The 25,020-nt window shown below is 36.3% G+C and overlaps 1 protein-coding gene across 11 annotated transcripts in view; it reads right to left on the bottom strand.

Annotated features, from left to right (window-relative positions):
- grik4 (glutamate receptor, ionotropic, kainate 4) overlaps window positions 1-25,020 on the bottom strand; it is a 371,474-nt gene that overhangs the window by 141,336 nt on the left and 205,118 nt on the right. For 9 of the 11 annotated variants that reach the window (XR_009266034.1, XR_009266035.1, XM_058744470.1 and 6 more), the window contains 2 exons: window positions 18,210-18,374; window positions 8,117-8,214 (listed from right to left, as the gene is read on the bottom strand). Coding sequence is in view for 9 of the 11 variants with exons in the window: in XM_058744470.1 (XP_058600453.1) it covers window positions 8,117-8,214; window positions 18,210-18,374 (263 nt within the window). In the remaining 2 variants the exon portion in view is untranslated. The remainder of the gene's footprint in view (window positions 1-8,116; window positions 8,215-18,209; window positions 18,375-25,020) is intronic. The other 2 variants (XM_058744474.1, XM_058744473.1) reach the window with 1 other exon arrangement.

Below are 25,020 nucleotides of genomic sequence, written 5' to 3'. Positions count from 1 at the left end.
ACACACACAAAATAGATTTTGAAGAATGTTGGTAACCAAACAGTTGCTGGTAGCCATAGTCTTCCATAGTATTTTTTTTTTTCCATACTATGGAAATTAAAGGCTACCATCAACTGTTACCAAGATTAGGGATTTTAAGAATTATGAAATACAGTAATATGTGGAATGTATGTAAATACATGTGAAATGTATAAATATAACATAAATGACCATATTTTCACAAATATACTCATGTGTATTCATATAAAAATATATAATTGCATATTTAAATGATATAACTTGCCATTCTAAAAACCTAAATTCTAATTTAAATTCTAAATTGTCATAATTTTCTGTTTTTAATGCGAAAATAAACATTATTTGGTTATGCTGAAAGTCTACTTAACTGTTATGTGACCCCTGAGCTTGATAATTATGTTGTAACGATCACATCTTATGTGTTTTATGCCCACAAACATCTGCATAGGAACCACACTTGACATTAATTAAACTAAATAAAAATGCCAGAGGCTTAAATCTTGTTCACAACATTAATTTTTGCCATAATTCAAGTACTCAGGTTGTGCACAATGACTGGCAAATAGATTTCTCTCACTACTTCCTGTGAAATTATAATATTGATGTACACTTGTCCCTGTTTATAGTGCCACTTTGTTTCAATTGATCTGATTTTGTTAGATTTAATTTGTTTTAGTTATTTTTACTTGACCGTTGCATTAAACCAGCATGAAATAGCTGAATCAAATTACTTTGGATATTAAAACAGTCATAGAGCCCATAAGACACAGATTCAAGGTTCACAGATTTCCAAGCACAGCCACAAGAATGAGAGCCATTTTGATGGAAAGTGGGGTATTTGACAGCAAATCTGGAGTGCTCTGTCAAACATATCGCCTGTTCTCCCGTCAGTGCTCATCTGTCCATAGAGCACAACATTAGCGCTTATAGTACATAACGCTGAGGGATCAGCCACGCTGTAGTTATACATCATTTAAGCCAATGAGGTCTGAAGTGTTCTACCATTAAGAGCCTCACTGCCTTATACGGTCTAGTAAAGTTTTCATAGCTTAATCACCACGACTGACCTCTCACCCCGTTCTGTTGGAATCGTCCGCCAGGAACCACAGCCAACCTGAAGCAAGGACAGATTCGGTTGTTTTACATTTACATACATTTACGTTCTCGACAGATGCTTACTTACTCAAGCAACTTGCAATATGGTACACAAATCACGTTAATGGCAAGTTACTGGCACAAATCACATCACTGGCGCTTCTCCAAAAACACTGCACGAGAAGTATGGGAAGATACAGTATGTGCATGTGGATAGGGAGAAGGAGAGAGAGGGAAGGGCTGGACGGACAGACGATGAAAAAAATCAGCTCTTGCAGAGTGACTGCTGTAAATGAAGACTTCTGCTGGGCTGAAGCTTTGATAGCTAGCAAAATTACAGCATTCAGGATCAAACACAGCATGCTAGGTCCACTCTCATACGCTGGAAAGCCTGTAACAAAGTCTGGCCCAAAATAGCATGCCAAAAAAAGACACCTAGCTACAAATAAACAGGGCTTCCAGGTTGAGTCTGCTGGCTTAAACTCACACCGGCGTTCCTCTGTGTCTCCCTGTTGTGGGCTGCTGCTTATACTTCATTATTCATGCTTGACCAAGTGGAGTAATCCTAATTTAATATGTAATCAGTGATAACCTGAGAGACTGAGATGACTGCTCACCATAATTTGATTAAACAGTGGTGGCCAAAAGTTTAAAAGCACAAGTGAATATGCTTCTATTTTGCTAATCTTTCTAATTTTAATATAAATTTTGGTCACACTTTAGTTTGGGGACCAATTTTCACAATTTACTAAGTATTAACTATGACTTTTGCCTTAATAAACACCTAATTTGCTGTTTGTTAATAGCTAGTAAGACAGTTGTTAAGTTTAGGTTTGGGGTAGGATTAAGATATCTAAAATATAGTCATGCAGAATAAGCTAACAACAACTAGTTAATAGTGAGAATTGGTTCCTAAACTAAAGTGTTACAAAACTGTATTTATCCATTAGACATTCTTGCAGCATAACAATCTGATTGAAAAGTTAAATTAACATAACATATCGTAATATGATGTTTGTTGTTTTGAAATTGTGCTAATACATAAACATTTTGTTATGCAAGTAATGTAACATGACAACATGATATTTGTTTTGAACTGATAAAATTACAAAAACAGACTGTTAGTTAGCAACATTTGATTGAATTTTCAAAAAATACAAAATAATATAATATTTCTTATAAACTTTATAAAATAAATAAATAAATAAAATAAAATAAAAAAATACACAAAAAGTTTAAAGGGATAGTTCACCCCCCCCAAAAAAATTCTGTCATTAATTACTCACCCTCATGTTGTTCTAAACCCGTAAGACCTTTGTTCATCTTCGGAACACAAATTAAGATATTTTTGATGTATCCCGTGAGTTCTCTGACCCTCCCATAGACAGCAAGGATCCTAACACGATCAAGGTCCAGAAACATCAGGGGTTCAACCGTAATTTTACGAAGCTACGAGAATACTTTTCGTGCGCAAAAGAAAATAACGACTTTATTCACCAATTCGTCTCCTTCGCATACAAAAAGTATTTTCGTAGCTTTGTAAAATTACAGTTGAACCCCTGATGTCACATGGATTATTTTACCAATCTCTTTGCTATGCTTCTGGACCGTGATCGTGTTAGGATCCTTGCTGTCTATGGGAGGGTCAGAGAACTCACGGGATACATCAAAAATATCTTAATTTGTGTTCCGAAGATGAACGAAGGTCTTATGGGTTTGGAACAACATGACCGTGAGTAATTAATGACAGAATTTTCATTTTTGGGTGAACTATCCCTTTAAGTAACAACATTTGTTTTAAATTTACAAAAATACACAAACATTCTGTCAAACAATGTTTGATTTAAAGGGGTGGTCTAATGGATTTTTTCGAAGGCTTGATTATGTTTATGGGGTGCAAAGCAACGTGTTCATGCTTTGTTTTTAAAAAAAAAATCACATTATTTTTCACATATTTTACCTGTATTGTACACTGCTTTTCAGCTAGCATAAAAACGGCTGGTTGATTTCCTGTTTCTGTGAAGGCCCTCCCTCACAAATTCGCAATGAGCTCTGATTGGTTAACTCGCCGAGTGTGTTGTGATTGGCTAAACCGCCTCTAGTACACGTCTAAATGTCCCGCCTCTCACCTCAGTGCATGTCGTCGTCTATATTGCTTATCAGTTTGAGCCCGACTGAGACGCAGAGGATATTAGGGAAGAGGATCGCGCAGAACCTGTGTAAGCACTGCTTTTAATGGTAGGCCTATGTTTTTTGTTTGTTGTTGTCTCATACTTTTAGATAAACTGTTATTATGCTACTGCATATGTTAGCTTTTAATATACGGTTTTATGAAGATTAAAGCTTTAATACAGTATGGCAACGCATGCGCATCCCGGAGGAACAGGATTGAGAACCGCTGCTTTAGAACATTGATTTTGAACCTTGTGAATCCATTAGAATCTTTAGAAGACAGAAATGCGATTCATACAGTATATGAATAGATTTTTACGTGCACTCCTAGTTTTCTTCCTCTTCTCTAAAGCAGCGCAGCATGGCCTTGCCCCCTTCGTTACATGTAGTCCCTTAGCAGCCGTTTGCTGTAGGCGATGCTATGCTAATTCTGTAAAAGACAATTTCTCCCTTTGCATTGAATTTTGAGCTTCGTAACTTTGCAGATGTTGTTTATGCACACACAGCTACATTACACACTAATAAAAGTTAAAAAGGTGAAATCGTATTATATGACCCCTTTAAATTAGTAAAAATACAAAACATTCAAGTAATATAATAATATTTCTTATAAATTGGCAAAAATACAAAAATGTGTTACAAAACAATGTTAGTGTTAGTATCATTCAGATACTATTACTGTAACGAATCCGGTCTATGAACTTCTGTTCATTCACCACAAGAGATCGCTCTTCCATCATATTGACTCTTGCACTACACTAACTGTTGCACTTCTCCCTGGACTACAGTTCCCATCATCCATTGCACACTGCCAAGTATTGTATAGTGTATATCACTCTCGTAGTGATAGCTACTCTACGGAGCCCACTTAGTTGTCATAGTCTTGCCTTGGCTGTTTTCTCGTGTTTTGCTTCTTGCCCGTGTTTCCTGGATTAACCCTTTGCCTTGCCGTTCGGACTCTGTTTGCACCTCGCTTGGACTATTGCTCGTGTACCTGGATTATCTCTCTGCCTTGCCCTGTTGGATATTGTTCGCCGATCGAAGACCCACGCTTGCCCTAGGATTACTCTTTGTCTTGCCTATGCTGTACCTGTTTGCCATTGCATGAACCTTGCTTGTTTTGTGACCACGTCCCTGAATAAAAGCCTTGCAAATGGATCCGAACGCCTCTCGTCTCATCAGCTCCGTAACAATTACAGTTTTTATTAATATTTTGAATCAGTTTTTATTTTTAGATTTTCCATTTGCATTTTACTTTTAAGGTTTTTTTTTTTGTTGTTGTTGTCATTTTTAGTATTTTTTTTTATGTCTACATATATTTTATTTATTTTATTTCATCAACTTTAAAATAAAATGAGAAATGTTGCCTTTGTAGATTAAATCAATTTCAAGTAACGTTTATTTTTGTTAGTTTTAATTAACTATAATAACCCAGCAAAACATTTGATTTACATTTGTAAAAATACTAATCATTCTTTTAAGTAATGTAGCATTTCATTTGAAAAACAAAAAACAAAAACATTATTTTATGTATCATCACATAACACAACATTCTTGTTTTAAATTTGTTCAACTACAAAACCTTTGTTTATTTTGAGGTTTAAATTAGTTTTGAAATCCTAGATATTCAACATGGCATCACACTTCCAAATGCACAAAACACACCTATTTATGAAAATGTACAAAAATAATAATGAATAAAAATCAGCATCACCGCCGTGGCACAGAGTGCCCCTAAGGGGCAAAACTGTGATTTGAATATCAACACATGAATACAAATTTTCTGTATGAATGTATTCAGCAGAGGTCTCAGGCTCCACAGGAGGTTCTGTCTGTTGTGTTCTTGGGTTTCAGGCCTGGCCTTTCTCCCTCACCTAGTTCCCACATCTCTCTCCTCTCCTGAACCCGCGTGTCATTCAGGTTCAAAGGCCTCAGCCTTAAGCACAGCCGTGCCGCTCTACTGTAGTGGCTCCTGAAGCTCTCAAAGGCTCTTGCCTCTCTCATCTGCCACCCTCTGTACTACAAACACACCATTCATATTTATGAGAAATTAGAGGAAAACCTCTTTTCCGCTCACCTTTTTTTGTCCTACAAGTATATGTTTTTCACAAGTGACTGACTTGAATAACAATGTAATTTGCTAGCTGAACTCCACAGTCCCCGAAAAAACAGCCTATATTCTAGTCAACAACAACTCTTTTTTTGCCAAAAAGGTTCCTGTACTTGACTTACAAAAAACAAAATCACTTAGACTGTTTATGTGTTCTGCTTTTACAAGAGCTGTCACTTCATGTAGTATAAAATAAGTTGTATGAGAAGGGAAAGTGACAGTATGCTGTGAACGTACATTTATCAGTAATAATGAGAGAAGTCAAAAGCCACACTCCAGACCCTCACAGCAAATTTGTCTTTTCTTTCTAGGCCAGATGGGAAACTCCATCATTGCATTACATGAGTGCAGGAGCATCTTGAGCACCCGTGATAAAAAAAATAAATAAAAAAATAAAAACCGAGTAGAGGTTCATCGTGTATTCACTTCTATCTTCAGGCCGAACTGTCAGTCTCAGAACAGCTGTTTACAGAAATACGAATGATACAATCTGAACGATATAGACCTCCCACATATTACAAACATGCCTGCATTCTAACCAGCACGAACACACCCACACACACAAGCATGAATGCACGCACTGAGGGAAGTTAATATGTTCTGCATTTGTATGCATACAGAAGTAAATTAAATTTGTACACAGAAATGGGTGAATCTCATAAAACCTGTCAAAAACATGTCTGTTTCATATTCTGCTACTAAATAAAATTTATATTTCATAAAATTTACATTATAATAAAAGAAATAAGTTATATTTTGCTAACAAAAAATATGAAATCTATTTTAGGACCATGAAATTTGAATTGTGATACGGCAATTTAGTACATTCCCCAACCACACAATAATAATAATAATAATAAAGATAATAATAATAATAATAATAAAGATGATGATGATAATAATAATAATAAACTATGGATAAATAATAAATAAAATTGCAATAATAAAAATTAAATACAATTCAATAATAATACTTTTTGCTTATATATATATATATATATATATATATATATATATATATATATATATATATTATCTTTTGCTATTTTAAATAAAATATCATTGTATTACTGCAATTTTTACCATAATACAGTTAAAAACTGAATTATGGCGAGTCTACAAACTATTAGTTTAATCACAAACTGTAAATAAATAAATACATACATACATACACGCATACGTACAAACAAATAAATAAAAAAATGTACATCCATTAAGGTAATGATAATTTAATCTTTAATACTCTTATTTTTATTTAATATTAACTTTCTGATTTTGGGGGATACGTAGATTCATTTGGGGTTGCAAAGTGGTTTTCTTGCAGAACTGTGCAAAACTGTTGCAGCAGGTTGAATTTTTATTCCATACTTTAACATATCAGTCACAGAGACCCTGTAAGCCTGGTTTACCTGAAATATGAAATTATCCCTTCAAACATCCTGAAAAATCAGAGGCTTCTTGCTAAACTAAAAACTCCTTCCTGTTTTGTACTCTCTCTGTCTCTCTCTCTCTCACACACACACACACTCAGACACATACACCACTATAAACACAATGACCCCTCCTCCCTTTAGACCATTGAAGATAGACAAACCATTTTTTAAAATACAATAACAGGAGCACAGTGACCTTTCCTCATAGACAGAGGACAGAGAGCATCTGACCCCCCATTTCATCATCCCAAAGCAGCTAACAACCTCCGCAGCGCTAACCAAACCCTGACCTACTGCAAAGACAAATAACAGCTCCTGAAAAACAAATAAAATGTCAGCATTATAAATATTCATCGAGGTGTATTATAGCTGATGTAAACGTTTAAACTTTCATTATACAAGGCCTCATCTATGACCTAAGCAGTCATTTATAAGATGTGACTATGAATATTTATGCACGTTGCTCACTTTGGAAGGCGAGTTGCCACTGATTATGAATTATGAAGACATTAAGGAGTGATGCTTAGTCAGTCGAGTATGCACAGTAAACTTGTTTCAAGCTGCATTATTCATTACCTGTGTGATAGTAATATATTTCTCCGACTGCTGGAAGGAAATCCACACATAATATAGTATCAGCTCCAATGCTAGACTGTTTAGAGTTGGCGACTCGGCTTGTGACGACATTATGTCAGCTAGAAATCCATATACAAATACATTAAAGCATTTACATAGGACAACTGGAATTAAGATAGGATGAACTGGCAGTTGGTTTCAAGTGATTGAATGCAAATATTTTACTTCATCCAGCTTTCTTTTTGTTCTCTGTGCTTGAAAGTTTCCCTTTACTGTCTGACGGAGCAAGAAACTGCTCCAAACAATTCAGTCTGCATCACGGCGACAATTAATCAATATAAATTCTCTGTTAATCCGCGTTATTTAATTCTTCCCTTAGTAATTTACTTAGCCTGTTCGCTTGTGTCTACATTATTTGCCAGCAACAGAACAAATGCTTATAGGAAAGTTTGACTTCAGAACAGTGGGATTACTGAGCATGATGTGTCAATAATCATTTATGTATTTATTAATTACAGCTGCACATTGTAGTCACGGCTTAACATCCACCATTTGGTTGTCGTGTTCATCAGCTGTGGTTAGGGATCATTTTTAGAATGTGTCACTGACCACACCGGTCATTACGGTAATGATATGAATGATTACTTGGTAATATGATCTGGGCTTTGGTATGTTGCGCTGATGACAAAAGAGAGCCAATGCCAGCACTCACCTCTTTCTCACCGCAGATATTACTGATGATGGAGTTGGATGCCGGGCTGGCAGAGGGGCCCAGGACCGCCACAACCCCCTTGGACATGATCTGGCACACTGTCAATAGTTAAAGGAAAGACCAACTGTCATTTATTACAGACAGAGAACAGAAGGAAAGCAAGATGTAACCCTGCCAAGAGTGCTGCTGCCTCATTTTTATTCAAGGATACCGTATCTGCCATGGAAGTCTATTATACCCAGACAAAGCAAAAAGTACAGAGAGTTTTAGCATACTCATTCATCTCAATGCCAGTTGCTTGGCTGGCATAGGTGATTTGAAATCTCAATAGCCCTATTCGGACAGGACTAGTTTTACAGGGGGTCGTTAGAGAAATGTGTGTTTCACAGACGTACTTGGTGATTTTAATCCCGTCCGAATCTGCCATGTCTGTGTTTTTCTCACACAACCTCTGTAATAATTCCAGAGCAAATTACCTACTGTTTTTCAGCAAACTCAGTGATCCTCTGAGAAAACTAATCCCGTCCGAATGTCTGTGATTGCCGGTGAGATTTGTTTTCACAACGCGTTTCCTTGTGTGTTTTGGCCAACGTGAATTACCGTAGACACTCTTACCGCGCTCATGTTTGATATATTTTCAAAAAAAAACAATAACAATAATAAAATCAAGAGCCAGGTCATGTAAAATGTTAAGATAGGCTATTGTAATATCAGCGTCAGGTACAATTACTCACGTTCATTTCTGCACTCAATTACATAATGTTTTATTGTAGGCCAGCCTTTTTGAAAATTACATAAAGGTTTACTACAAATAAATAACTAAAGTAAAACTAAAGTAACCACTAAAGTTTTGCTATACTAGCCATATAGCTTCACCATGGTATTTGTAGTAAAACTGATTATAGGCTACTAATTGTAATCAATCTGAATGATTATACACAATGCGCGCATACAGAGTGTGTGATCCCTGAAACGTCCAGATGTCCAAAACAGACCCTCCCACCTCTGTAATAAACACGGAGATGGTAGTCCCTTCCGAATTGGTACATGAAAATCGCAGACGTCAGGTGATAAGAATCGAAACTCAAACGTAGTTTAGAAAACTAGTCCAGTCCGAATAGAGCTAATGAAAACGATATGTGACTAATTACTTTGGAGTTGCAATAAATTGATGATAACACCAATTTAATGACAATAATCAGTGGTGCTAATAATAATAATAGAATCAAATAATCTTTAAATAATAAGATAATTAATAATAATAATAATCATTACCATAATATTAACAATTAGTAGTAGTTACAATAAAACAACAATAACAGAATAAAAATAAATCATTAAAGGGGTCATATGACGTTGCTAAAAAGAACATTATTTTGTGTATTTGGTGTAATGCAATGTGTTTATGCAGTTTAAGGTTCAAAAAACACATTATTTTCCACACACTGTACATTATTGTTGCTCCTCGCACTGATTTTTACAAAGCTCATCGTTCTGAGAAGCGAGACGTGGTCTCAAGCGTGTGATGGAAATGTTGACTTATACTGTCTTTTTACGCGACGCGATGTACGCATTTGTGATCGGAGAAACTACAAACAACAAGCACTACTCTACACTGCTCAAAACTAGCGTTTGAAAACATGAGTTTTAAATATAAAAACATACTTACAGGCTGTGAGTCAGAAGCACCAGACTGTACTTGCAAAGTTGGAATTGCTTTATAGAAACAGTCTTTGAGCATAGCTGGCAGGCTACTACCAGGTTCAGGAAATAGTCCTCCGTAAAATGTGCTGCACACACTCAAATATTTGGGTTGAACTGTTCTGGAGCAGTGTTGTAAACACAACTTAACCACTGATTTCTAGTTGTGTCCTCTTTTGGAAGCTCAAACAAAGTAGTTTCACTTCCACAAGAAACACAGTGTCTCCAAGACATGACACTGGTGGCAGCAACAATACTACAGCGAGAATAAAAGTCCCGCCTTCTTTCATTGCGTATACATTTGGGCGGTGTTTGGCAAATCTGCCCACACCGTGACGTAGACATGTGGGGGCATGTTTGAATGAGCCATTTTAGGTGGGCGTGGTCTAGTCTTAATCTTTATAAAGAATATCTCTTTTGTTTTGAGGCTTTAGTCTTTGCAACTTCAGGGATCTTATCTATGCACAAACAGCTTGTAACACTCCAAAGTGAAAGGAAAACTTGAAATCGCATCATATGACCCCTTTAATTAATAACTAATATTAACAATTATTAATAATAAAATAGTCACCACCATAATATAAACAACTGTTAATAACAATTAGGGGTGGCCAAGACACGATTAAACGGTAGAGATTTTCGACTATCGTCTTTATCGTGGTTACACGCTCACGTGACATTGCTGTGCTATGTGGTCACGGAAGCTTATCGTTTGCATGGGTTTTTAAAGGGGTCATATGATGCCATTTTAAAGATCATTATTTTGTGTATTTGGTGTAACAGAATATGTTGACATGCTTTCATGTTCAAAAAACACATTATTTTTCAAATATTGTACATTATTGTAGTTCCTCTATGCCCTGCCTCTGTCAAACGCGTCGTTTTCTACAAAGCCCCTCCTGCCAACAAGCGCAGTCTGCTCTGATTGGCCAGCTGACACAGTGCATTGTGATTGGCTGAACACCACAAGCACACGTCGGAAATGTATGGACGTGTTAAATGGCCCTTTCCATAATCGGAAGCTTCAGCTTTCAAAATAATTGTAAAGACAGTTAATAATGTCCTTAGTTTTACCATCAGTTCAAGCCCGAGAGGGGAACAGAGTCGCGTAACAGACAGTGATGATGCTCATATGTATTTGCAGTACACAAGCCGCAGTTAAGACAGCTGACTCCACTGTGATGTGTGACCCTGTCTCTCTCACACACGCACACACGCACGCACACACACACACACACACACACACACACACACACACACACGAGGCGTGATACTCTACACAGCGCAAAACTCCACATTTGAACAGTCAATAGCAAATACTTAGACTATTAACAAAACATACTTACAGTCGCTGATTCAGAAGCACCAGATTGTCATAGCAAAGTAAGAATTAACCCATTTTTTTTTTTTAGAAATAGCCTTTGCACAGCCAGCCTTGTACTCTCCTAGGTTCACAAAACTGTTAAGTAATCTTAATGATTCCTAACTGCATCTACAGTATATGTGGTTTGATGACCATTCTTCTCCCCCGAGTTACGTCTTCCGCCATTTTGGAGAGTACCCAAGAACGTATTTGACGTAATCAGTGTTGTTTACGTTTGGGGCGAAAGCGTGCGCATGAACGAAAGCTGGGTAATAAGCGTTGTTTATGCTTAGGCGAAAGCGTGCGTATGCATTGTGATACTCTCAATGGTCTTACGGGTCTGGAACGACATGAGGGTGAGTAATTAATGACATAATTTTCATTTTGGGGTGAACTAACCCTTTAAAAACAAGTGATTTGAAGCCACTGAAACGCAATCAGCAGCAAAGAGAACTAATTTCGCTATATCATTTTGCACGTGAAGACGTTATTTGAAGCTTTTAGCTTTGAATGGTTAAACACAAACCTGTATGTGTCAAAATGCCTGTCTTTGCAAGTATCCTCGTAAACACAGTTTAGGTCTTAAGTGGAAGCAAACAGCTAAGAAAGAAAACACATGTGTGACAGTATATTGGAGCCGGGCAGCTATTAACCCTTTTAAACCGGCTGTGTCGGCGCCGACACATCAGACCAAGCTGTATTCATGTTACCATAACTCTTCTACCTTTTGCACTATCAAAATAATTCAAATTGCTCCTGACAGCAGACAACATGCGCTTTTCGGCAATATATGGCTTATTACGGAAATCTGTCAACAAATGATGGAAGATTTCCGGGAGAGCGGGAAGGGAGAATTTGAATGGAGAGATAGGGAGCGCGGAGTTTTGGATTGCATAAAATAATAAACAAAATGAACAAAAACATGGTCAAGGAGGAGTAAACAGCATAAGAGTCGATAGGATGATTTTTGATGAGACTTTGGGAGCAGGCTGAGTGAGACTTTTTCACATGTGGTGTGTGCGTCGCTATAATGAGTCCGCGCATGTAAATGAATGGGTGTATGCATGTACATGCATGTGTAAATGTGTGCGTGTATGAACAAAAAAGCCTCCTTAATGAAAACTGTGCAACCCAGTGTCCCAAAAATACTTGTATATATGTATTATAGTTGAATTTTGAAGTAAGAAGTGTTGGATTATTTCGATCATGATTTTTCTTTTTTTTCTAAAAAAAAAAAAAAAAAATTCAGTTTTTTTTATTTTTGTCTATTTAAATTCTGTTTACAAACTCAAAACACAAGATTAATGGTCAAAAACTGTACTTTTTTGAAAGCCATTTGTTTTCTGAAAAAAATGACACCTTGCACTTGAAAATAGCACATTCTGTTAGAATTTTACAGTCAAGTAAACAAAATGTGTGAAAATGACCTATTTTACCCTTAGGTTTTAAAGGGTTAAAGTGACAGCAGTCTAATATTCAACATAAGACAGAAAATCTCACACTGCTTTTGACTAAATCACTTTTGTAACTTTAATAAGAAGAAATATATATTTACACAGTGAAGAATATACAGTGTTTTTGTACATTTGATTACTTTATACAATGTATCTAGCATTTCTTATTTATTTGTTCTACTGTAGTTTTTTTTTTTGTCCTATTGCTTGTCATTCTTACTCTTATAACGCTGACTGTTTACTTGTCTTTATTGAGCTTTAGCTTTTTTATTTATGTATGTATTTTTTTTTTATCATTTAGGCTAGTATTAGTTTTTTGTGATATTGACATTATGACATTATGAAGTTTCTATGGTATCAAAAATGTTGATATAATAAAGACTTTATATAAAGCAAAGATAACTATATTGTGATACTGTACTGTTACTGTAAAATAAAATTACTCATATCGTGATTTTGGCCATATTGCCCACCCCTAATACTATAAAAATAATAACTAATAAAAGAATCGTTGTTAAAATAATAATAATAATACTACACAGGAGACTCATCTAATATAATGCTACATTTAAAACATTTACATGTTGCTTGCAAACAGATATATTCCATTAGAACAAACGTCTACTTTGGATCAACCTTCAATAGAGAAATATGATTTTTGGGGCCAGATGTTGCAGTTACTGAATCTACCAACAGAGGCTAATGGTCCATGCAAATCAGCTAAAACCTGACCCTTTGGTGTCCACTCAATCTGTTCTAAAATTACTAGCAAAACCCAAATAATTCCATTTTATTCAAGAATGAGTTTTAAAGAGCTCACTATAATCACAATCTAGCACAATCTATCAGAGGCTTAGCGCTGTCATTAATCTGCTCTTTTTCCGTCTCTCACACAAAATTACATTTTATTATTAACTGACCTTTGAGTGAATTGTGTCTTGAAATTATATTTGTGATTAGGAGCAGGAGGAGGAGTAAGAGGTAGATTTTTTTCTCACTCTCCAGCACACGAGCAGGGCATCGGTCTGAACTCTAACGGAGTGTCATTTCATATGGGCTTATAATCCCTCTCCGTTTTAATTATGATGGTGTGGGCAGTGTATGAGCCAGATACTGGTGCTCTGAGCACTTAAGCAGAGCATGCTGGAAACAAAGGAAAGGGAAACAATGTGATTATAAAGCAGATGCAGAGTTTTTTTTTTTTTTTTTTTTAAACTCATAATCTCATAGAAAACAATGCAAATGCAGACACCTGTGAAAGCCTCTGTTACGTGTCTCCCCATAATACATTGCAAGCATATCTCTGCGCTGCCCTGAATGGTGATGAGCTGCATTTTTAGGATCACTACACACTGCTACAGTGAATGCACAAGCATTGATTTCACAGGTCAACTGCTCTCAGTTGGAAATCAAGTGTAGCCTACAGGAGGTGGACACCCTTATGGATTCATGTCAACCTTGCTGTGCATTGTTATTCCTCTAAATATGGCTTTCAGCTTGTTAAAGCAATTAATCACAATTAATCTCATGATTTATTGGCATTAACACTATATTAGTAGTATATAAATCATAAAAAATAAAGCTTCCAAAAGGGATTTTTGCAGTGATGCCACAGAAGAACCATTTTGGATTCCCAACCAATCTTTCAGTGAACAGTTCTTAAAAGAAACATTTATTTTCTCTTAGTGTGAAGAACATTTTAATAGTCATTTAAAACCTTTTCCACAATAAAGAACCTTTTGTGCATTGGAAAGGTTGTTAGAGGTTCTTCATGGAGGCACAGATGGCAATAAAGAAGCTTAATTTTTAAGAGTGTACTGTATATTTTCTTATCAAAATATATTGCATCCAGTTTTAATGCATTCGGTTTTTCCTAACTCTTTAAAAGAAAAGAAAATTGAGTCAAATGCAAAAAGGTCTGCCACTATCACTCAGCTTCAGTTACAATTAAATTCCACCAACTTCAACTAATTTACTTCTGTTAAAAGTCCCAATTGGACTTGATTTATACATATAGTGGTTTCCAAAACGCATTGCAAATTACATGATCAGCATAATTTTAAGTGAAATGTTGAACTGAAAATGATGTGGAGCAACATGAACCTGTTTGTTTTCCAGCATGATTTGAGAATGATCACATTGGGCTTCAATGGAAACAAAAACACCTGACCATCTGTACAACTAGACATTTATTTGATTAGTGACTACAGAAATTGTGCAGAATCTGACACTTTTCTAATTTTTTTCCATTATGTATTTTTTATTTTTAAAATAAGATGCTTATCAAAATAAGTCAAACTGAATTTACTTAATCTTTGAACGAAAATTAATTAAACATTACCTAACCAAGTTTTTGCAGTGGCTTGCTTCACTGGTAATTAAATAGCTAAACAAAAAATGTGTTTCTTAATGAATCATGTATAAATCAAATGTAGATGGTAACAAAATTAAAGTTAATTAAAAAAAATACATGCGTCATGGATACTCTCATGAACACATCCAAGACTGACACGGAAGAGAAGAAATTGTTGAATAAAGTCATTATTTTTGTTTTCTTTGCAAACGAAAAGTTTTCTCGTTGCTTCATAAAATTACAGTTGAACCACTGATGTCACAATGGACAATTTTAACAATGTCTTTACCACCTTTCTGGGCCTTGAACGTGGTAGTTATGTTGCTGTCTATGCAGGGTTAGAAAGCTCTTTGATTTCATCAAAAATATCTTTTTTTTTTTTTTGTTTCGAAGATGAGCTTATGTCTTAAAGGGTGAGAGATTAATGACAGATTTTTTTTTGTTTGTTTTTTTGCCTGAACTAACCCTTTAAAGTCTTGATTGTTCTAATCAGTCTTTGGAAATCACAGAAAAGAATGAAGCGTTAGGTAAATGTATGTAAATGTATTAACAGTGTAGAATTTCCCAACTATAAATGTTTGATTTATTTCAAAAGCTGTTTATCTCAGTGGTGTTTTAACATACAGTCATCCATGAATAGTTCATCTGTGCTCTTGTCTTGCATGCACGGATCATAAGGCATGTAGTTATTAACCCTAGCATGTACTACGAGTCACGAGGGTCAGGTGATTCACAGTTATGACTGACTGGTGTCGAATCTTCTGACATGACCCTCCAGCACAGCTGATCCAGAGAAGGACAATGAATCCATGTGGATTGAGTAAACACCAGGGATTGCGGCTGGCATCAGGATGTCTCTGTTCACTTCGGATCACAAACATTAGTATGCAGACCACACGCAAACACACACAATGTGGGCTGTGGGAAGATGCAGGCTTCAGTGGTTTCAGACGAGAGTATGCCAGGGCAGGTAGCGGCGGTGTGACATTTCTCCCGAACTGGGAGTGTCACTGATCCATTTCTAATTCAATTCCTGCATACTGCAAGCTATTACAATACTGAATTAGACCGAACAGGGTTGTGCGACTAACCGTATAGAGAGCGAAAAAAAGCTGTTTATATCTATCAGGAGGGGTATTTTAATGGTGCTGCCTCATAAGCCCAGAGAAACCAGGAGAGGCTTTTCATCCTTAACTGCCATGTGTCTCAACAGCTCTGATTGTTTAAATTACAGCTCGTCGTCTCCTGATTTTAGTGCCGCCTACTTTCATTGACAACAATGAACCTCAGTCATGTTTAATATCCCTCTGTGAGTGAGCAACTCTATTTTGTTCTCCCCAACGCTATTTGATTCAGGATTCGTAAGGGAAGCATTATTAAATCTAGGGCCTCAGAGTAAAGAAGGCACTGACTGGCAGCTGTTAAAGTAAAAGTCGCACTATTCGTTTGAAACCCGCTGACTGTCAGTTTCAATTTTAAAGGCAGAGTGAAGTTCAAACGTCTGAGCCCATATTGAAAATCTGAGATTCAAACCAATAAACAGAAAGATTTATGAAACTGCAAAATGTAAAACAAAATGTTATGACGTGAAATTCATGCTAAGATTTCCCCTTTAATTTATGCTCATAATTAAAATGAATAAATAAATGATTTTGCAACATGTAGAACCAAAATATTATGATTTGAAATAAATAAATAAATGAATAATTTTGTAAAATTTAAAACAAAATGTTACAACAAAAATTTAAGAATATTTCAGATTCTGCACTATTTCTAGGCCACCAATAAAATAAGTCAATTTGAGAAATAAACAAGTTAATTAATAAATCTCTAAAATTCAGATTGATATAAATCCAATTGAACATTGATTCTTATTGGAGTTTGTGTTAATAAAAAATATATGTAATGTAATTTGTATATGGCGTATCAGCTGACCTTCGAGAATGACTTTGCCGTAACCAAGGAAACAAATATTGTTCCAATAAATTCCTGCATATACCTTCTGACTACGAAGGCATCAGAATATGACAGCACACTTGAAAACCTGTTAATTTAATTGCTTTCACATAATGGTCCCTTTCTTTATCACAGAATACATCATCTGCTACCAACCAAGAACATATGGAGAGATGAAACTGACAGACACTAATTATGCATGTATATAAGGCTATTTATACGTGTGTCACTGCACTTCATTACAAAAGTTGGAAAATATTAAAACAAGAAAAATTGTTTTTCTTTAGAAGATGTAAAAGAAAACATACCAAGGACACGCTCATACCTAAAAACCAAATAAAGTTTTGCTGTTTAAATAAGTATTCAGTGCATGTCTTGCAGAAGGAATGCCCTCACGAGGACACAGTTATCTCATAATTTGCCTGTACCTGTGAATCATTATAATACCTAGAGCTGCTGAATAAAACCCCACAGTTAAGGGACCATTATCCAGCTAAAGGACAGCTGTGAAAATTAAAATGAAAGAGTTTTACAAAAAGGTTCGAACTAAAGTAAAACAAATGTATGGAGTAGGAAGAGGCAGTAATGTAGTATCTAGCATACTTACAGTATGCACCTTAATCTAATTGGTTAGGGACAGTTCACCCAAAAATGAAAATTATGTCATCATTTACTAGCATTCATACCGTTTCAAACCTGTATGACTTTCTTTCATTAATGGAGCAAAAATGAAGATATTCTGAATAATGTTTGGGTCCAAACAGCAGAGGATTCCATTGACTTTCACTGTATGGACATAAAGTTATTATCTTCATTTTCAAAAAATTTTCTTTTGTGTTCCACAGAAGAAAGAATAAATAAAGACAGAATTTCCATTTTTGGGTGAATTATCCCTTTAAACTAAGTAAACACAATCCTGGGTTATCTGGTTCCATGTTTCGTACTATTCCACTATTCATAGTACTTTACCCTGGGTAAATTAAACAAATGTGTTTTCAAAATGTGTATAAAAGTAATGAGATCATATTATGTTATGGTGCATAATGCATCATTTTAAACATAGCAAAAGTGATATATAATATATTTAACTAAATATAAATATATATTGCCTATTAAAATATATATATATATATATTTTTTAAATGATGTATAAAAATTATAATATGTATAATAATATATATATTTTTATAACATTTATTTAGTAACGTATAAAAATTATAAAATTACAAACATCTCAGAAATGATATAACACATTTGAATACTCACTAGTTTCCCCTGTCTCGTATTCACTGTCTCGGAGCAGCTCAAAGATGTCCACCTCCAGCTTGCCTGTGGTGGAGCGGTTGCTGGAACGGTTGATGCTGTCTTTCGCCAGAGTGATGGCCAGTCGCTCCCCGCGGCTACACTCCATCGGGTCATCAAGAATGGCAGCTGGGACACAGTTCAAGAAGACAGAGAGAGACCCAGAAAGTTATTTTGACACACAACTGTGACAAGAGATTAAGAAGTCCTCAAGATACTGCAGAAATCATTCAACACAATGAAGAATCACGGGAATGTAGGCACAAGTGTTTCTGGGTCATCTTTGTATGCATATTAAAGCGCATTCGTTCACAGTAGACAAGATTAATGCTGTTCTTTGACAGTTTTCTTGGTAGACTGACAAGAAGTGCTCCATGTAGTGTTTTGCTATGAATGACTCACTATGTAATGAGTCACTATGTTGCATGGTAAAATAAACAATATCCTTGCACTGTCACTGGCTGCTTAGTGCTATTAGTGTATGTACTGTATGCCCACTTTTGTGAAACCATATCATATTCAGTGCGCTTTGAATATGTCTAGTCCATGGTGAGTTGACACAAGGCTTAGCAACAATATATGCCACAGCCAGTATCTGACGCTCAGGGATATTAAAATCTATGTAAAGCAAATAACATTTACATTTTTATCACTGTAATATTTGACGTGAGAAAAGCCTAATGATGTCTGACATCGATTCAATAGCAACAGTCCTGCTTTTTAAACAAAACTGCAGATGGAAAGCTTTATGCAAGCACCTGCCATCACATCAAAACAACTATAGGTGAGAGACTGTCACTTTTGATGAATGTCAACCTATTTTCAAACTATCATTGTGATATTTCTGTTACCTGTCATGTTGGCATATTGAAAAGGTTTATCTTTCCAATGTTCTTCAAGCCAACACATAACTAGCACTCCAGTGACCCTGAATTTGTGGCATGACTCACATGCATTGCCCTGAAAGTGCTTTATTTACACTGTAGCACTGAAACTGTGCACAATTATAACGTTTTTTTCATGTCAGTTGTCAAACCCTGACAAGAACAGTATGCTAGAGTTCATGCTCGTGTTCATAAATATTACATTGGAAGTAAGCAAAACCCCTCTAATCTTGGACTGTACAATCATCATAAAGAAAATAAATTAAAAAAAATTACATAATGCATAAATGGACCTGCAGTGATTCAGAGCGTTTTAATGATTTAATTCAAACAAGACTGAATCAGCCATGAGAGTCCTCCTATTAAAAAAGGGTAATATAAATAACAATCTACTTAAGACTGCCATAAATATCGAGATGTTTGTTTAGAGATGGTAAACGGAGATCCGCGCGGTATGTTGTAAATGAGATTAAATGTATTCGCTTGAGACAGAGCAGTAAAGGCAGTTAAGCCACACATTTTTTTTTTGCAATTTTAATGTGCTTTTGGGTAAAAAGCAATTAAATTACTATATACAGGAGTCCAATTTGAGCTAATGTGTTCTGCGAGGAAAAAAACAAAGATTGTTGCCTTTCTCACATTCTCAAAGGGGATATTTAACAAACAATGTATTATCAATTAATGTGCTGTCACATTTGGGGCAAAGCCACATTCATTGCAGAGGTTTTCCCATCAGTAATACCTGTCATAGTGTATGTTCACATGAAATGCATTGCTAAAGCATACATTTATTCACATTAAAACAGTCATCCTCAACAAAAAAAGAAAAAGATTACAGGAAAAGATGGCAATTCTGTACTGGCCGCCCATACAGAAGACTCAGTCTGTCTCCAGCGGCAAGCTAAATCATCTTCTCACACCCCCTCCTCTCTGTCGCTGCCGATAGCAAAAGGCTGTTCCCACAGCATAAGTGGAGAAAGCTCAAGCTGGGCAATTCTCCCAGTGTTCACCCCCAAATCTCGCAACAAAGAGCGCCAAATGGAAACACTGGCCCCGCGCTGAGCCCCGAGGTTCTGTTCTTGTCCCCAATCCGCGGTCGCAAATGTAGATGTCAAAGCAAGAAACTGGAATTGCCACTGCTAAATGGAATCCTAGCGCAGGGTAAAAATATCAGAAGGGGAGATCTGTTGCGGGGCAATGACATTTTAAAGGCATTGCGGAATGAGACTCTGAGCAGTGTGGAGGTCCACTGCAGACGAGGTTCTATTCAATCTTCTAGTCTTGGCTCGGCTCCTGACCCTTTTAGAGGAATCGATGGTGAGCAGCAGCGCGTGCCGGGGCATGAAACGCATTGTGTAATGTCCATGGATACCATGGCTGACAGTTATGGTATGAGCAGCACCGTCCTGGTCATAGTGGATCTCGATACTATCCAGAAATAGTATAGCAATGTGTGTTTTTGCACTGCTATGTATTTTAAATGTATTTATTTATGAGCTTTTTGGACTTGGGAAAAGACAGACAGGAAATAAAATGAAAGATTAAGGAATTGGATATGTTGCAGGCCAGACTTAAACCCGTTTTTTCCATATGAGCACCACAACTCCTAAATAGTGGGAGCTTTTGGGTGTTTTGGCCTTTGACTGATAGGAAAATTAAGACAGCTGGAAACTGAAATAAAGATGCGGGAATCAGATATGTTGCAGGCCCGACTCAAACATGTTTTTCCTGTGAGTGCAACGACCCCCTACATGGTGGAAGCTTTTGGGCTTTCAGAATGATAAGTGAAGCTAGACAAGTAATGGTGATGTTAAAGATTGGACAATTGGATATGACACAGGACAGATTTGAACCTGTGTTCCCATAAAGCACCACAGATCCAGAAACTGTTAGGTGTTTTGACCTTTATTTGATAGATAAAATGAAGCAAGACATGAAGTTACTATTAAAAATATTATTATTAAAAAATAATGATTGGACAATTTGATATAATGCAGACTGGCTCCAAACCCAGCTCCAAAACAAAGGAAACTTTTAGGGGTCACACTTTACTTTAAGGTCCAATTCTTGCTATTAACAAACCATTAACTACGACTTTTGACTCAGTACCCTTTTAGGTGTTTTGACATTTATTTAATAAGTAAATGAAGCAAGACAGGAAATAGCATCGTTAACGATTAGAAAATTTGATATGACACCAGTAAGTGAAGTGAGACAGAAAATAGCAAGATGGAAGGTTGAAAAATTGCATAATGCCAGCCAGATTCGAACCTTTGCCCTCATAATAGCACCTCAGCTGCTAAATAATGGAGCCTTCGTTCCTGCACAGCTGAGTAGTTCAACTTTAGACAAATGGGAATGCTAATGTATACATAATTCACTCTCTCCAGATATCACACACCTCCTTGGCATTACCCACTGCATTATAGAATTATATTGTGGGTTTGTTTATGTGCACTCTGTATCTGAAGTTAGATTCTATTGCACTATATTTCTTCTAGCTACCTATTAACCTGCGTAGTTCGCAAACCACTATGTATCCTGCAGGCTAAAGAAACACTGAAACAAACCATTTGATCTTACAATACATGGGGGTTTATAGTATGTCCCAAAGGCCCGTTCAACGCTACACTGTCACCATAATAAAGCCACTAAACTCTCAAAATCACCTTGTGCTGTTGCTCCCACTGGGCCGTTGGCTAACAGTAGTCAAAACAGACCAGCCATGGCGGTACTGTGAGGAGAAAGGAACTCATCACTCAAATGGGTTGTCCAATGTACAAATGCCTATTAAATAAGCACCATCACACACTTAATCAACCAGAGTGACCGAATGCAAATAAAATGGACAATTGCATCACCTTTTAAGCGTATTAACTGCCATTTAATATGCTTTTGCATTTGAACCGTTAGATCCAAATGAGGCTTGAAGAACATCAAAGCAGCAGAATCTTGATTGTGACATTTATACAGCCATTATACTAGACTGATTATCAATGTCAACAGTCAACAGTAATGGCATTAAAGCACACTCATTAACTTTCATTCAAACAGCTGAAAGAGCTTTTTTCAATATAAAAGAACTTGATGCTGTACATGATGTAGCTACAAAAGGTATTTATTTATTTTTTACAGTGTAGTACTTATTTAAATATCGTCATTCTTTTAAAGGTATAAAGGCAGAACAGAGCACATCATGAGCTCAAGGGAGGACACAATAATGTCTGATCATTTATGTATGCTCCTTTATGATGCATGTTGTAAGCAACAAATTTGAGGCAGATAAAAATAACCCACTGAGGATACTCTAGTTTAACAAACAGCTCTGCTGTGGGAGTATCTCTTGTTCGGTTAAAATGTACAAATTTACCTTATCTTTAACTTGCTGAACCTGCAACTTAGGGATGTGCAAAATACAGATTTTCAAAATCGACTAGTCCACTTATACAGTAGGCCTCAACAACGATCAATTTAGGGAGCGTTTACATAGCGTGTTCTTGCAATAAATAATTGCTATGCTAGAGTGGTAAATAAGCAATGTTAATGTTAAAACCACTGCTAAAATATACAGTAAATATAAGCAATATGACACTAGCAGTTGTTTTAGCTGTAGAAAAACAGTCTGTTGTGACTGCTTGATACTGCAAACTGAAAGATTTGAGTCACTTGTTTAGCTCCTGAATAAATGAGAGGTTTTGAATGAATCGGCTGAATGAAGGATTCAGACCCCTTGTCCAAATACCCACACTTGCAGTCTTTGCACTTGACCACTTGACTACTTATATGATGTATTTCCTGTATTTGGCCCAAGTGTCCAAGTGAGGATGAAGACGACAAGTGTGTGTCGAACTTTTTATTACCTGATGGGACACACTTAGTGTTGTAAAAATGCAAGTGTTTACATAGCTTTATTTTTGTTTTAAATACTTTTAAAATCAACTTCTAAATGTCTGTTCAGTAATCCCTATAACATGGCACAATTTAATTTGTGGTGCTTCTAATTAAGTGGTGAAAGCAGTTGCAAATGTTCTACGAAATAAATATCACCACTACTCATCTCTGCACCAATAAAACGTGCAACGCTTTGTTTTTTCTACCAAATTATATGTAATAATGTCTAATTATTATATTATTATTTAATTTTCATTTAAAGGTTTTCGTGACCTCTTGGCAAAAATCTCACGATTTATTCCAAAACATGATACATGATGGGATACACTAAGCCCTGAATTGCGCTACGGAGCGGTATTTTTTTTTAGATAGTGTGGGTTTAGTGTGCTTTAAGGGCACTGTGCTTTGGTGTTTTTAAGACCTGGGACAGTCTTGTGCACTTACTTCCTGTCGCACGCACACGCTCTCAAGTGGCCAAGACCGCAACTGTGGGTATTTGGACAAGGCAAAAGACGCATGTCACCTCACTTGTTTCATCCCTGAATGAATCAGTGATATTGAACGAGTTGGTTGAATGAATGATTCAAATATTCAAATCACTTGTTTAGCTACTGAATGAATCAGTGTTTTTGAACAAATAGGTTAAATAATTAGCCTAATTTAAAAGACTCGCACACCTTTTTTCGTTTCTGAATGAATCAGCGGTGTTGACCAAAACATTTGAGTGAATGATGATTCGGTGATTCACTTACAGCATAAAGACAGTCGCTTGCCGCCACCTACTGCTGAAATAATGTTACCACACTGTATATATATATTCAGCAGAACAGGTTACTGTAAATAAAATCCAATTCAACAGCCTAAATCTGATTTGCCCAGCTTTTTAATGTATTGGTACACTAACACTCAGATAGGTCTATGTTTGTCCTTTAGAAGAGGAGTTTTACGGTACGAGATTAAGATGCACCGTCATGGGGCTTAGCTTATCTATAGATTGGCCGTCTGGGCACACAGCCTCCTGAAAGCCCAACAACACTGCAATAGGCTGCTTACATAGGGTATCTATGTATCAGATTTGAGCTACTTAGATCTGCTCTTCACTTCATCCCATCGAGACCGAAAGAGGATATAACTACAGCAAAAGTAAAGACCTGGGAGATCAAACACTTCAGAGGCCAACGTCATGATTTTACAGAGGGATCTGCACTGTCAAATGATGAATAGTGAGTCTTAAAATGCTTTCGAAGGTTGTTTGACTTTATTATTGACTGGCCTTTTACCCTTGTCACTGATGAGAATAGACTAGATATTAGTATTCCACCTCTCCGTTCCTTTATATGAAATATCAGCAGGATATTTTTAAATCTGATTTAAATTCAGTTTGCTATCAAGCTGGGACAAAAGTGATTTCAAGGTTATCAATAATGTTTAATGGTCCGCATTCTTCTCCATCTGGAAAGGCCTGATTGTTTGTATAAAAATAGGCTGGTGAAGGTCCCATTGTATGGATATTCTCTGTGCTGAGGCTTTTTAAACGGATATATCATCTATCTTTGAATGGGAATGATCTGTCTCGTAAATCAACTTTTAATTACGGATTCTAATTAAATTTTTATTTTCACCACAGCAAGTCTCGTCTAATTCCAGAAATGACACTAATTAGCGGAGCTCCTGGACAAGCCGCTGAAGACTGAATCCATAGCTGAAGGGCCTAAGGTCCCAGTAAATCAAAACGCTGATTGCTTTATGGACATCACAGTCACTTGTCTTTATGTGTCTGTGGGGGGAAAAGTATATTTTTTACACCTTTTAAGAGGTCTTTGTCTTGTCGGATTGGCAAGGGAATTAGAGAAATGATATGTGATAAATGAGTAGGGCCTGGTTGGGCATTAAAAAGAATTGTTTTCAAAGCCTCTGCACATAAAGCCTTTGAAAGGAATAACACTTCATGATCCAAATTGACAAACAGCCAAAGAACTACTCACACTACTGCAAACAGC

Source organism: Onychostoma macrolepis, chromosome 15, assembly GCF_012432095.1.
Source record: "Onychostoma macrolepis isolate SWU-2019 chromosome 15, ASM1243209v1, whole genome shotgun sequence".
In the NCBI taxonomy this organism is placed as follows: domain Eukaryota; kingdom Metazoa; phylum Chordata; class Actinopteri; order Cypriniformes; family Cyprinidae; genus Onychostoma; species Onychostoma macrolepis.
Note: the sequence above shows the minus strand (reverse complement) of the source record. Positions and strands in the feature narration are given on the sequence as shown.